The sequence below is a fragment of the Leishmania mexicana genome, chromosome 26, assembly GCF_000234665.1.
Source record: "Leishmania mexicana MHOM/GT/2001/U1103 complete genome, chromosome 26".
In the NCBI taxonomy this organism is placed as follows: Eukaryota; Euglenozoa; class Kinetoplastea; order Trypanosomatida; family Trypanosomatidae; genus Leishmania; species Leishmania mexicana.
Window position 1 is genome coordinate 261,320 of NC_018330.1, and position 12,193 is coordinate 273,512.

General features: G+C 61.4%; 3 protein-coding genes across 3 annotated transcripts; all 3 read right to left on the bottom strand.

Moving 5' to 3' along the window:
• Nucleotides 1-464: 464 nt before the first annotated feature.
• Nucleotides 465-2,300, bottom strand: LMXM_26_0950 (conserved hypothetical protein; the record flags this gene model as incomplete). The annotated part of the gene is made up of 1 exon (XM_003876346.1): nucleotides 465-2,300. One exon carries the CDS (start codon nucleotides 2,298-2,300, stop codon nucleotides 465-467), a length of 1,836 nt encoding a protein of 611 aa, XP_003876395.1.
• An 828-nt stretch (nucleotides 2,301-3,128) lies between these two features.
• On the bottom strand, nucleotides 3,129-8,348 carry LMXM_26_0960 (conserved hypothetical protein; the record flags this gene model as incomplete). The annotated part of the gene is made up of 1 exon (XM_003876347.1): nucleotides 3,129-8,348. The coding sequence occupies one exon, from the start codon at nucleotides 8,346-8,348 to the stop codon at nucleotides 3,129-3,131; it is 5,220 nt and encodes a 1,739-aa protein (XP_003876396.1).
• A 1,578-nt stretch (nucleotides 8,349-9,926) lies between these two features.
• LMXM_26_0970 (conserved hypothetical protein) lies at nucleotides 9,927-11,618 on the bottom strand (the record flags this gene model as incomplete). The annotated part of the gene is made up of 1 exon (XM_003876348.1): nucleotides 9,927-11,618. One exon carries the CDS (start codon nucleotides 11,616-11,618, stop codon nucleotides 9,927-9,929), a length of 1,692 nt encoding a protein of 563 aa, XP_003876397.1.
• Between the last annotated feature and the right edge of the window lie 575 nt (nucleotides 11,619-12,193).

Consider the following 12,193-nt stretch of genomic DNA (forward strand, 5'->3'; position numbering starts at 1 on the left):
TGCCTCTGCCCCGTGCCTCCCCCCCTCTCTCCTTCTCTCCCTTCCACGCGCACCCGGATGGCACGGCCCAGCCTGTTCTCCCTTTGCGTTGTGGATGGCGCATGCATGCATGTCTAAATCCGCAGCACCGAGTAGTGTAGGTGAAGCTCGCGCGAAGGGGTGGCTGAAGTAGAAGAAAAAACGAAGGAAGGGCCGGCATGAGCAGCAGCAGCTGCAGTAGCAGTAAGGGCAACACCGAGCCGTAGTGTGCTGCCTTGCGGTCTCTAAATCTGGGCGCAACGCCCTTGTCGGGCACACACGTCTGCCCCAGCACGCCCGGTGAAAGAGGAAGATGAAGTGGAAGGCGGGCGTATTCTGTCCTCACTGAACAGAGAAAGCAGAGACACACGCCCACACACACATGGGGGAGAGAGGGTGGTGAACACGCCACTGTCGGTCGCCGACACCTCTCCTCTCCCTGCCCCTCAGTCACTGGAGGAGACGGCACCGTGCGCATACGCTTCGTTGTAGCCAGTGGGGCCTGACGTATTATCCGCCATGGCGGCCAGCGGACTGTAGCGGGATGCCCACCGGCTCGCCGCACCCGACCCAGCCGCGTTGACGCTGCTCGACGGTCGTCCCCAGACGCCGGGCACGCCATACGTCAAGTTCGGCGCCGTCAGATGCTGCAGCACATGGTACCAAACGTCGAACTTCTTTCGAATCTCCGTCGCGAGGCTGACGCAGCGGCCTGGTGTGATGATGTTCATGCGGTAGAAGAAGCGCGCCGGCGTCTCCAGCTGCAGGCACTCCGGCGTTACGCTCGTGACGGTGGAAAGCTTCACCTCGGAACTGAGGGCAGCGCTCTTTTTTGAAGAAAAGGACCACATGAGAGTGCCGCACTGCAGATTCAGCCAGACGTAGCGCTGGTGTACGTGGTTGATGCGCGTCCACTTGTAGAACCAGTCACCAAGCTGCAGTTTCTCGAGGGTCGCGCTCATCAGCACTTCCATTTCGGCCCGCTCCTCGGCCGTTGACGGGTGCGCCGCGTCGAGAAGACGCTGCATCATGTAATCCCCTTGGCTTGCGCGGCTGACCTCGAGGCCGTAGACCCGCGTGGCCATCGCCTGCGGGTAGACATGGAATCCAGGCGGCGGGAGGTACTGCGGGTTCCCCGCGAACTCTGCAAAGTCCTGGCGGCGAAAGGGGTTTCGCTGGGTGTACGCCGTCTGCGCAACGTACCCTTGCCCCCGGATCTCGCGCTGGCGGCGCAGCTCCTTTTGGGCCACAAGCTGCGTGTTAGCCGTGTTGGGTGCCGGTGCGGCGACCACACGTCTATCCGCTGTTTCTCTGGCGGGCCCTGCCACATCCGTGGAGGATCCACGTGTCGTCGGTGAGTGGCCGGTCGGACTCAGCGCTTGCGCCTGCTGCCGCCTGTGAAGCGGCGCAGGAGGAACGTCATTTGCCACGGCGCTACTGCGAGGTGTGCTGCTGCCTGTGCGTGGTGCGGAGCTCTTGGCCTGGTCAACACGTCCCTTGTGACCCTCCAGGCCACGGATGGGGCTAACGGAGTGAAGTGAGACAGCGGCGGGGTGACTGTTGCCGATGGTCATCTGGCCTGTCGCCGTGAGCACGGAAGGCGCAGGCGCACGCGACGTCGGCACACGTGGTGGGTGCCCGTCCAGCCTCCGTCGCTCCCCCGGGGTCGTACTCAGACTAGAGCGCTGATGTGCGCGTCGCGACACCGGTGGCGGGACTGCACTCGCGGAACCCTCGTTCGACCTTGCCGGCGCAGGGTGCAGCGTCATTGGTGTCGCTGGCGACTGCCCGCCCGGGAAAGTGGAGTTACTGTGTCGGTACTCGTTTTGCCGACTCTCGCGGGCGACCAGCTGCTGTTGTAAGGGCAACATCACAGACGCGGAGGCACTCACCGACGACGCGGATGCGGGCAGTGACCGCTGTGTCTTGTTCAGCTGTGTTGGCTGGTCATCTTGTGGCAGTGACGGGGTATCTGTGCCCCTACTGCCAGAGGAGTTAGCGCAGCGAACCGACTCTATCAAGGGGGACGTCATCGTGGAGGACGTACTCTTGTACGGGCTCTTTGCCGGGGTCGTCCGCTTCGTCAAGGGAGTCGATCGAGCTGAGAGAAGCAACTGTGGAGCTGGAACAGGTGCGCCGCGGCGCCGCAGCGGCTGTTGCGACGGCTGTTGCTCCACCACTTCAGCCTCTCGCGGGCCAGAATCATAGGCATCGAAGGTGTGCGGCCTCGCATAGGAGGGGTACCCGCTGTCGACATATCGGCGACGGGCAGGGTCAGACATCGTGGAACAGGTAAACGAGGGCGCGGCGGCAGTGATGGCTTCTCATGTCGACAGCGGACTCTTTTTCGTTGTGGTGGTGCTGTGGAGAAGGGGCAGAGGACGTTGTGCATGTGTGACGAGCATGTGGGAAGTGTGGTGAGCGGATGGGGGAGCATGTTTTAAGGACTGCACGGATGCAAGCAGATTTCCTCGTGCGCGTGGGCGACCAGAGCCTCGAGAGCCCGGGACTGAGAAGGGGGTGGGGGAGGCAGCGGGGACACCGCAAAGATAGGCTGGCAACGTGCGTCTTTGTTTACCGAGAGAGAGGTGCGCAGCTCACCCCTCTGCACCACTTCCAAAGGGCGATTTGAAGAAGCCCGAGCCGGTGTGCTTGCATGTCCCTGTGCGCATGGGCGCATGCGAAATCTCGAGGACGCACGCGGGGAATAACGGGGGACAACAGAGGAATCGCAGGAACGCGAGAAGGGAGAACACGGAGACACACAGCGCGCACACACACAGAGGGAAGGGGGAGGGGGGAGGGAAGAGCGGAACACGTAGGCGCACGCACAGGTGCGACCGTTGAATCCCTTTCCTGCTTCCACAACGCAAGAAAGCGGTGTGGGCAAAGACCCGAAAAGGTTGACCCGCCATCCACCACCTCTCTCGGTGCCCGCGCCCCTCCTGAGCAGAAGGTGAGCAGTCGAAACAATGATCAAGCGAAGAACGCAAAAGCCAAGCAGACAGGGTGCAAGAGCATTACACGGCAACATGCGGGTCTCATGCGGCACTGCAACCTGCAAGTGTGAGAGAGAATTCGAAACACACGAGGGACAGCCGCGATAAGTATCAGCTGCACCACTGTGACGTCGACCGCAGCAAAGGGTGTTCACGCAGAACCCGATCGCTACGAAGCAACTCGCGTGTCCATTGCTCCCATACCCGCGGTGCTCGCCGCTCATCACCGCATCTGCCGAGGCACAGCACCTCAAACGCGCGCACCATTGCGGAGGAGAAGCGAAAATGCCTACGCAGATTGCGCGCATCGCGTCGGTTGCGCTTGGCAGTGGCCACGTGCTCTGGGTGCGTTGTCGGTGACGCAGCACTGCAGGATGCAGACGATGAAAATGTACATGCGAGGCGACACATCGCCTCCACCGGCATGGCTGTGAGACAGGCGGCGCAGTGGTCTGCTTGCACGGCTGGCACGAAAACGCAACAGAGGTACTCCACCAACTCGTGCACGAGTCGCTGCACCTGCTCGATGCAGCGCAAGATAACCCGAAAGGTGACGAGTGCGTCAAGCTGAGCTGCCACATCCTCCAGCCCTTCTAGACTGTTCGGCATGCTGCCAGCGTTGTGATGGGCAGCAGCGCTGGAGGCCCTCGCCAGAGAGCCCCAGCACTTCGGCCAAAGAGCGGTGTTCGCAAAGCGTACCACAATCGAGGACGTGCACACCAGCTCGGGAGAGAGCAACAGGGAGGCGAGAAGCGCATAAGACTCTTCGGCAACTCCCTCCGTCGACATCACAGAGCCGGGTGCATGGCAAACAAGGTGTTTCTCCGATGCCGCGACAAGGCCAAGGCCGCACAGCAGCTGCTCTAAACGCGACACAGGGTCTGATGATGCGAGCCCAAGCGACTCTGGGTGCTGGCCGAGTGAGCAGTGCACCACCGGCGTCGGTGACGGACGGTGGCGGCTACCGAGGAAACTGGTGCCGTCAGCGTAGGGGAAGGTGCGAGAAAGTTGTGCGACGGTAGCTTGTGCCCAACTGCGGCGAAGCTCGCCCCACAAGTGCGCGGTGAGGCGCGTCGTCCAGCTCCCAGAGTGCTTTGCCTTGAACAAACCCGTCACAATGGCACCAAAAACGCGATGTCCTGCGGTCCTCGGTTCGTCCGCCTCGACCTTGGAGTTGCTTGTCTCACTGTGCGCCGCCGTCGTGCAGGCGAAAGCGAGCACTTCGGCAGCTAGCTGATTCACCATACACGCAGCGCTCTCCGCCACAAATTGCAAAAGTGGCCGGTAGGCGTCGCTGTGCCACACAAATCGTGGCGTAATGTCCAACCCCGACACAGCAGAGCGGTACGCAGATGTAGCGTAGTTGAAGAGACGTGCACCGGCTGCAGACTTCGCATCCTCCTGCACGGATCCTTCGTGGATCGCCGCCAACGCCCTGCGTCTTTGACGCCGGGGATCACACAGCGCTCGCCTTGCCAGCTGCTGCTGCGACCGACGAGCTAGCGCGGTACTGCTCTCGCGGTGCCGCTGACCCTCCGTCACTTCGAAAAGAAGCAGACGCAACGCGTAGCGGTGGCCCCACGCCACAACGCTCTGACGCATGCTGGGGTCTTCGTCTGAGAAGTCACGACAGCCGCCGACTTCGTCGTCCAACTCCGGCGCGGCTTTGGGTGGCGCACCAAGAGTGCCCAACTCCATCTCACTCGGCGACGCCGCAGACAATTCCGCCAAGGCACCGTCGCCAGCAGTGCGGGGCCGCGGTGGCATCAGTGGCCGTATCGCAGACGCGCGACCGCTTCCGTGACGGTCATGAGGTCCAAAGAAACGAGAAGCCTCCATCCCAGTAGCAGCAGCAACTCCATGCTCCCACAGGAAGAGGATTGTGGCTACGCTAACGCTGCCCCGCCTACTTTCCCTGACCGCCATCCCGTCCACCGTCAGTACCCACCACGGCATACCGGTAGCGCCGGAGGCCGGCCCTACGAGGCCATCGACAGGCATGCACGAGACAGAGACACCAGAACCACCAGCTGTACAGTGGGCCTGAACAGCGCAGGCGCACCAACCGATGTGCACTCCCGCGGATTGGCACCACTCCGCATACCGGCAAACCACCGACAGCTGAAAGGCAGCCAGCTCCTCCGTCACCGGTGTTAGCATCGCGGCATGCATCATGGAAACAAACGAGTCGCTGACGCGAGGCAGCTCGGGGGTCACACCGTTGCCGTCAAGGATGGCCGCCGTGGTGCCGGCCGGGCCCTCCGGCCTGCTGCGGTAGAGCACGCGGAGAGCAAGATGCGAGACAATTGAAGGAAGAGAGATGGGGCACCAGCCAAATGCGGGCACGTCACATTTCTGGCGCTGCACGGAAGGCCAGTGCCGCAGCATTGGACGTTGTTCGCTCAACTGCAAAATGTGACTCATAATGCGATTGCTGGGGCGATCGCGAAGTCGCTTAAACCATGACTCACACATGCAGGAGACACGAGCCTCGGATGCGGCGGCCATGAGAGTCAACTGCCCGCGCAGCTTGTCCCCTCGGGGGCTCTCGTACACGCAGGAGCACTGCTGGAATAGTTGCGAAGAGGCGCAGCATGTAGATGAGAGCGTGCCGGCTCTCGCGGTTAGTGACGCTCCAGTCGCCGAAGGACCACGAAGCGGATGCGACACAGCAGAGAAAGCATACCAGCACGCACACAAATCGAGTGGGTCGCGATCGTGCCGAATGTCCGTCGTCGCGGCCCACGCCTCGGTGAGGAGCGAGCACAACCGGCGATGCATCGACCGGCACGCCTGGTCGCATGGGTCGTCGGCGACACCCCGAAAAGGAAAGTTGGGTACCGCCATCGCCGCCTCGGCGTGTGCGGCGGTTGCTCTTGTAGCGGGTGATGTGCCACCACTGCTCTCTCTCCCGTCAGCACCCTTCACTGCGGCGCCCGCAGGCAACGCTACAACTGCGGCAGCCGATTCCAGCTCCTGCAGCCAGGTCGCGTGAAGCTGCAGAGGCCAGTCCACCGTCCATGTGCGCCAGAACTTCAGCAGTGCGCAAAGGAATTCAGCCGAGGATTCGGGCAGCGCATGAGGAGGCGTGTGGGCGGACAAAGGAGGACCTGTGCCACCGTGGCCAAGAGCTGCGACATCATCAATCAATGTTGCACCCACGGTTTCACAGGAAGCAGCCTCAGCTGTCGAGATCGCCGCGCGCGCCAGCACATGGACCAGGCCGCAATGCAGCAGTCGCTGCTCTTGAAGCTGAACAAACTTCTGATGCTCTTGCATTACACCTGCCGTACCGGCGCGGTCTTGGCCGCGTTCTGCTCTGTCAGTTGGACGGCAGCGCACAAGGTTCACGAGGCATGCCAGCTTACACCATGTCGTCTCCTCCACAAAGACAAGCTCAGCTGCAGCTGACGAGTCAGAGCTGATGGTGGACGCTGCTTTCGACAACACGGGTCTGACAGACGTGATGGCGTGCAGTAATCGCAGGACCACGTCCAGCTCACACGCGGGGGGCGCCCGCCCCTGCTCCTGCTGCTGACGCTGAGGTTTGTCAAGGAAGCCAAGCCGCTGGAATGTCCTGCACCGGAGCTGCGCGTCGAGCGTGCCCTCCACCAGTGCCGACATCGCCACAGCGGTCGTCAAAGGGGTCACCACGGCGGCCCACTGCAGAGCAAGGCGATAGCCGACATTCGCCATTCCGCGGACGAGGTGGCTACAGGGGCACGCACCGGTTAGACTCAGCCGCAGAGGTGGTGAGGCAGGCAGTGGCGCGGCGGAGTCGCGCTTGCCAGCCGCGTCACCGGGTGACGCCCTACGACCGCAAACGTCAGACGCGGTGCATGGACCGTTTACCATACGCCCCAACGCAGCAGCAGAGAGGCGAGTGAAGTCGCCGCCAAGGTGGCGCCAGCCACGCCGCAGTTCCGCTGTCCATGCGGAAGACCGCGAAGACTGCACGCTTCTCTTCGAGTCAGCGGGCAAGAGCCACGAGGCGTCAGCCTCGCTCCTGTCACGCACGACAGGGACGCTGTCAACGAGGAGCCACTCAAGCATCGCTAAACATGCTCGAAGTGTCTCGGGGGAGGGCAGCTGTGGAGGATGCTCCGAGCACACCCACAGTAATGACGACCCACACGGCACGAGGCACGGTGCCAGGGTTCTGTGCAATTTATGAACGACGTCAACCAGCGAGTGCACCGCAAAGGCACGACCGGCTGTGGATGGGATGGCCGGGATGGCGCAGCATACCACCGTGGACCACCAGCAGCACTGTTGGCCAAGTGAGCGCACTGTGCCCCAGCGCGACGGACAAAACGCACACCGGTCGCCTGAGGCCGCGCTACCGCTGCTGGGCGACGGCTGGAGCGTCTCCGCCGTTGGAACGGATGCGCGGATGCCCGCTCGAGCCGCGAGACGCCCTCGCCCATTCGCTTGCGACTGGTTCAAGTAGAGATACCGCACAACTGGGTAGGCTACGGCGATGAGACTGCAGGCGTGCCATCGATCGCTGCTCTCTCGTCGTCCACGGTGTTGCTTGGTGCCACTGTTCATCACGGCACCTTGCCTACTGCCGCTACAGTTCCAGAGCTGGCTCTGGACTGTGAAAGACATCAGCACCGCCGCTGCCCTCAGTAAGAAGGAGCTACTGCTGTCGTCACCTTCTCCGCTGTTGTGGGGCGATCGCCGGCAGAGAGGACCTGTGCGTAGCGTGTGCCAGCCGCGCAGGCGACACAACGAGTCAGTGACGTGTCCACTGTCGCCGAGCCAGAGGCGCACGTGCACCACCACACACCGGCTCAGTACGCGGCCAAGCGGCTCCAGGGCCATCAGCAGTGCCGCATCGCTTATCTCGGCAGCTGGCAAGTCGTCACCGTCGCTGCTGCTTTCCGTGACTATGGGTGACCCACGTAGCCAGGACGGCAGCGCTGGCACCAGCAGCCTCTCCATGACAGCAAGGCACAGGGACGGATCAATGCAGCATGCGTTCCCGCTAACGATGCGCACGAGATGGTCGACCACGCCGTTGTGGTGAATATCCGTTGGCACAAGGCAGAGCAGTGTATCGAGTGCGTCGTTGGGGCAGAGCGGAGCGACGGGAAGGCGCTCCTCCAGCAACGCGTAGACAGCCGCCAACTTCCGGTGAGGTCGGCAATCGGTGCCACTGTAGTGCCACGAAGCAACACCCGGCCGGGGCTGTGACACCAGCGGAGCGAAAGTGCTACTGCTGCTGGTCGTCGTGGCCATTCGCCGGCACGCCAACATTGCCATGCAAAGCGGCGAACGTGCGGGCAACTGAAATCTGGAGTGCCATCGAGGAAGATAGATGGCCATGATGAAGCACCCTGGTCTCTCCGTCGACGTGATGGGCTCGATGGGAACCCCCCCCCCTCTCGTCGACGCAGTGCCCTGTGCGTTGTCGCACCGACGCCTACTGGGCGATGTCACGTCGCACACACGTCCACCGTCCTTCCGGCTTCCACTCCTCTTTCCGTCTTGTAGAGGGTGTGAGGCAAAACCGCTCCCGCCTGCTTACAGAGCAACGACCGACACGCGGCAATCGGGACCACGCCGACGCCGCCTCCAACCCCAGTTCTCACGCACACGCACGTCGTGTTCACCGCAGAAGCGGCCTCTTCTCGACAACAGCGAGCCTCTCGAATCGTTGACAAGGACGCTTCTTGTCCGATATGGACACCCTCGCACCCACACCAACGGTTGCCCACGCAGCCCCTGTATGTGCGTACGAACGGCGCTGCGGCGGCGCCAGGAGCCTGGGGATGCGTACGCGTACGCGCTTGCCTGTGTGTGTGTGTGTGTGTGTGCCTGCCTGTGAGGAGCGGCATGGCGCGCATCCTGCGTAGACGGCCGAGCGGGAAGGGGTAAAAGAGCAGAGGAGGTAGAGGAAGAGTCATACATGAAGCGCGTGTCCTTGCCGGGCTGAAAAGCATAAATGCACGAAGCGGGTAAAAGCAGAGAGAAAACAAGGTCGCCTGCGGGACGCGAAGGAGGCACGATAACACGGATGCATCCGCACGTGAAAGAAGGTACACCATAGAACACGGCACGCCACACGCAACGCGCATGAGCGCCATCAGGGAGCCTCTCTCTGTATCACCTCGCTGCTGACGGAGCAGCAACCCGCATCACCAATATACGCGTCTTCACTGGAGGGTTGGATGCGTAATCACACAGAAGCACACACACACACGCGCGAGCGCGAAGAGGTGCCCCTCCCCCAATTCCAACGCTGGAGTGCCCGAAACCTTCAGTGCACCCGTCACCTCATCCACCATCACGTTGGTGCACGTGCATGGATGTGGTCCTTCTGATTACTGTCTGTTGTCTGCGTGTTGTTCACGCTTACCTGCTTAAAATTGGCATTAATCGAGTCGACGATGCAACGGGGGAAAGAGGGGGTGAGTGGGGCGGTGGGGCATCGCACACACCGGTATACAAGCACACGTAGACGAACGCGCCCCGAGGCGGCAGCAGAGCTGAGAGAGAGAAACAAGAACGGAAAAGACGGTACTCCTCCGGAGCGGACATCTCCCCATTCACACACACACCAGCTCCGACCTCACCTCCCTCGCAGCCTGCTGCTCTCTCCTTTCTCAAACAGAAACCGAAGATAGACGTGTGAGCTTATGTACTCGCCAGCACAAACTCAGGGAGTCCGCCATGGCCAAGCAAAAGAGTGGCGGGGCACCAGGCACATGCACGAGGTAAGCACTGCACTGTCCCTCCTCCGCCCCTCCCCCCCCCCACACACACCGCCTCGCCTCCACTTGTGAGGAATGTTGGTGTGCGTTTGGCTTGTTTGGATGGAAAGGGCAGAGACGCAGACGAGCCGAGGAGGCAGTACGGCCGCCACCGCCACAGTCCACCCGAGCGCACAGCAGAGAAGTGACCTCATTCAATGCGCACCTTCTTGCGGATGTCCGCCACCTCCTCGTTGTCGCTGTCCTCGTTAGCCATTAGGGTTTCCTCGGCATCTGCAGGCCCAGCGCCATCTTGAATCTGCAGCTCGTCCAGCATCTCCTCCAGTGCGATCTCAGGAATCTCGTCGTCATCCTCGTACTCGTTCTCTGCCGCATCCGCAGCTGTCGCTGCTGTGCCACGCCGCGCGGCGATCTCCTCGTCCATCATACGGTAGATCGAAATTTCCTTGCGCAGTTCCGCGTCACGCTCGATTTCGTCCTCGAACTCGTACTCGTCTTCGTTCACGCCACTGCTCGCGTTGGCACCACCGCGGCGGGCGGGTCCGCTGATGGACGTCGCCTCGCCCTGCGAAGTCACAATGTCGAGTTTCTTCAGCTTCCATAGGCGACGGTTGCGGCGCGCTTTCTGCGACGGGAAGAATTTGCGCACGAGGATGACATCCTGCAGCTGCTCTGGCTTGTAGCGATTCTCGTCCAGGTCCTCGTTGTTGAGGATGCGCCCTTCCAGCAGGTACCCTTTCACGAGGTCGCCCGGGTGGAGCACGCCACCAAGGTGGGACTGCACGATCCACTCACGGCCCTCGCCGACCTCGTCCGACAGGCATACGGTGACTAGACCAAGCTGGTAGGTGCCGTTGGTGACGGGCATCAGCTGGCACTCGAGCACGTAGAAGTCCACCAGCTCGCGCGACGTCTGCAGTGATGCGAAGGGCTTCTTCCAGTACAGGGAGCCGGTGATTTCGCCAGCACGGAGTGTTCGCGGATCCATGAAGACGATGGAGCTGAACACCTTGTGGACCAGAACCAGCGGCCCCATCCCACCCAGAGACTTGAGATAGTAATCCTTGTACGGAATAAGAATAAGGTCCTCGCGGCAGAGCGGTGCAATATCGAGCGCGAAGGTGAAGTGCTGCACGGCCGTGTTATTCTTCGAGTCGTGGGAGACAAGCTGCACGGCATCGCGGCGCGTCACGGGCGCCGTCTTGTTCAAGAATTCCAGGAAGTTCATGGCGTGACTCTTGTGGGCAAAGAAGAAGTCGAGGCCGTCCGGCTGCCCCTCAATACGGATGAAGTTCTCGTGCAGCCGCTTCTTCAAGATGAGCTGCTCCAGGTAGAGAAAGGTCTTCTTGTGGTTCACCTTCTGACGGAGCTGCACGCACGCGTCCCACTGCGGCTGGCCGGTGGCAACCCTCTGGCACATGGTGCACTGTTGCCATGTCACAACGTACTCGACGACGCAGGCTTGCTGAATAACAATGTTGTTGAAGACCTCTTTCTGCACAGTGAGGCGCAGCTTGACGCGCTTACTGTGCGGCTCAGTCCAGAGAAACTTGGCATCGACAAGCTTCGCCTTGTTGGCGTTGCTGTTGCTGCCGGCGCTGCTGTTTAGCCCCTTGATGCGTTTCAGACAGATGGTAAGCAGCTCACGGCTCTCCAGCTCGGCGCGAGCCCAGTACTTGGGCGGCTGTAGGTATCGGCCGCACTCCGGACAGTGGATGAGGATGTACTCTTTCTGCAGGTCATCGGTGATGTCAACATGGGCGCGGAGGCAGTTGGGGCACATGTTGCTGAGGTTGCTGTCGATCACCAAGCCGCACACACAGCACTGAACCTGCGGCACCGTTTTTCGGTCCGGGTGCTGCTCATCGTGATCGAGCTCCATGATGACCGCGTCACAAACCGCGAACACGCTAGTGTACAACAACACAAACGGAAGATGTGTGGCAGGAGAGAGAGGGAGGGAGGGAGGGTCAGCAGCAAGACGCGTACGGACGTGCCCTGCTTCAGACTTTCAGAGAGGGAGAGAGAGGCAGCAGAAGGACGAGCTAGGAGCTACGGAGTGTTCCAACGGGTAAGACACTCATGTGGCACACCGCACTGCGTAGCACATGCAAAATGATCGTTGCGGTGAGGCTGAAGCACACACACACAATCAGTGGCACTGCAGCACATAAAGTGGCGAGAGGGTCGGAAGTCACGTGAAAAAAAAAAACGAAGAGCAGCGCCGCCGGCATCATCAGTAGCAGCAGCAGTAGTAGTAGTAGTAGTAGTAGAGGCAACGAAAATGGGTGTCGTGCGGCGCATCCGTGTGTGCGTGTGTATTTCAAGGGAGTAAAGCGAGGCAGGGGGAGGGGAAGGGGGCGTGAAGCGTGAACGGTAGCAGCAGAGACAGAGGAAGAGCGTACTTTTCAAAGCTTTTGGGTGCATGCGAAAGTCTAGATGCCGTCCGAGTTGGCG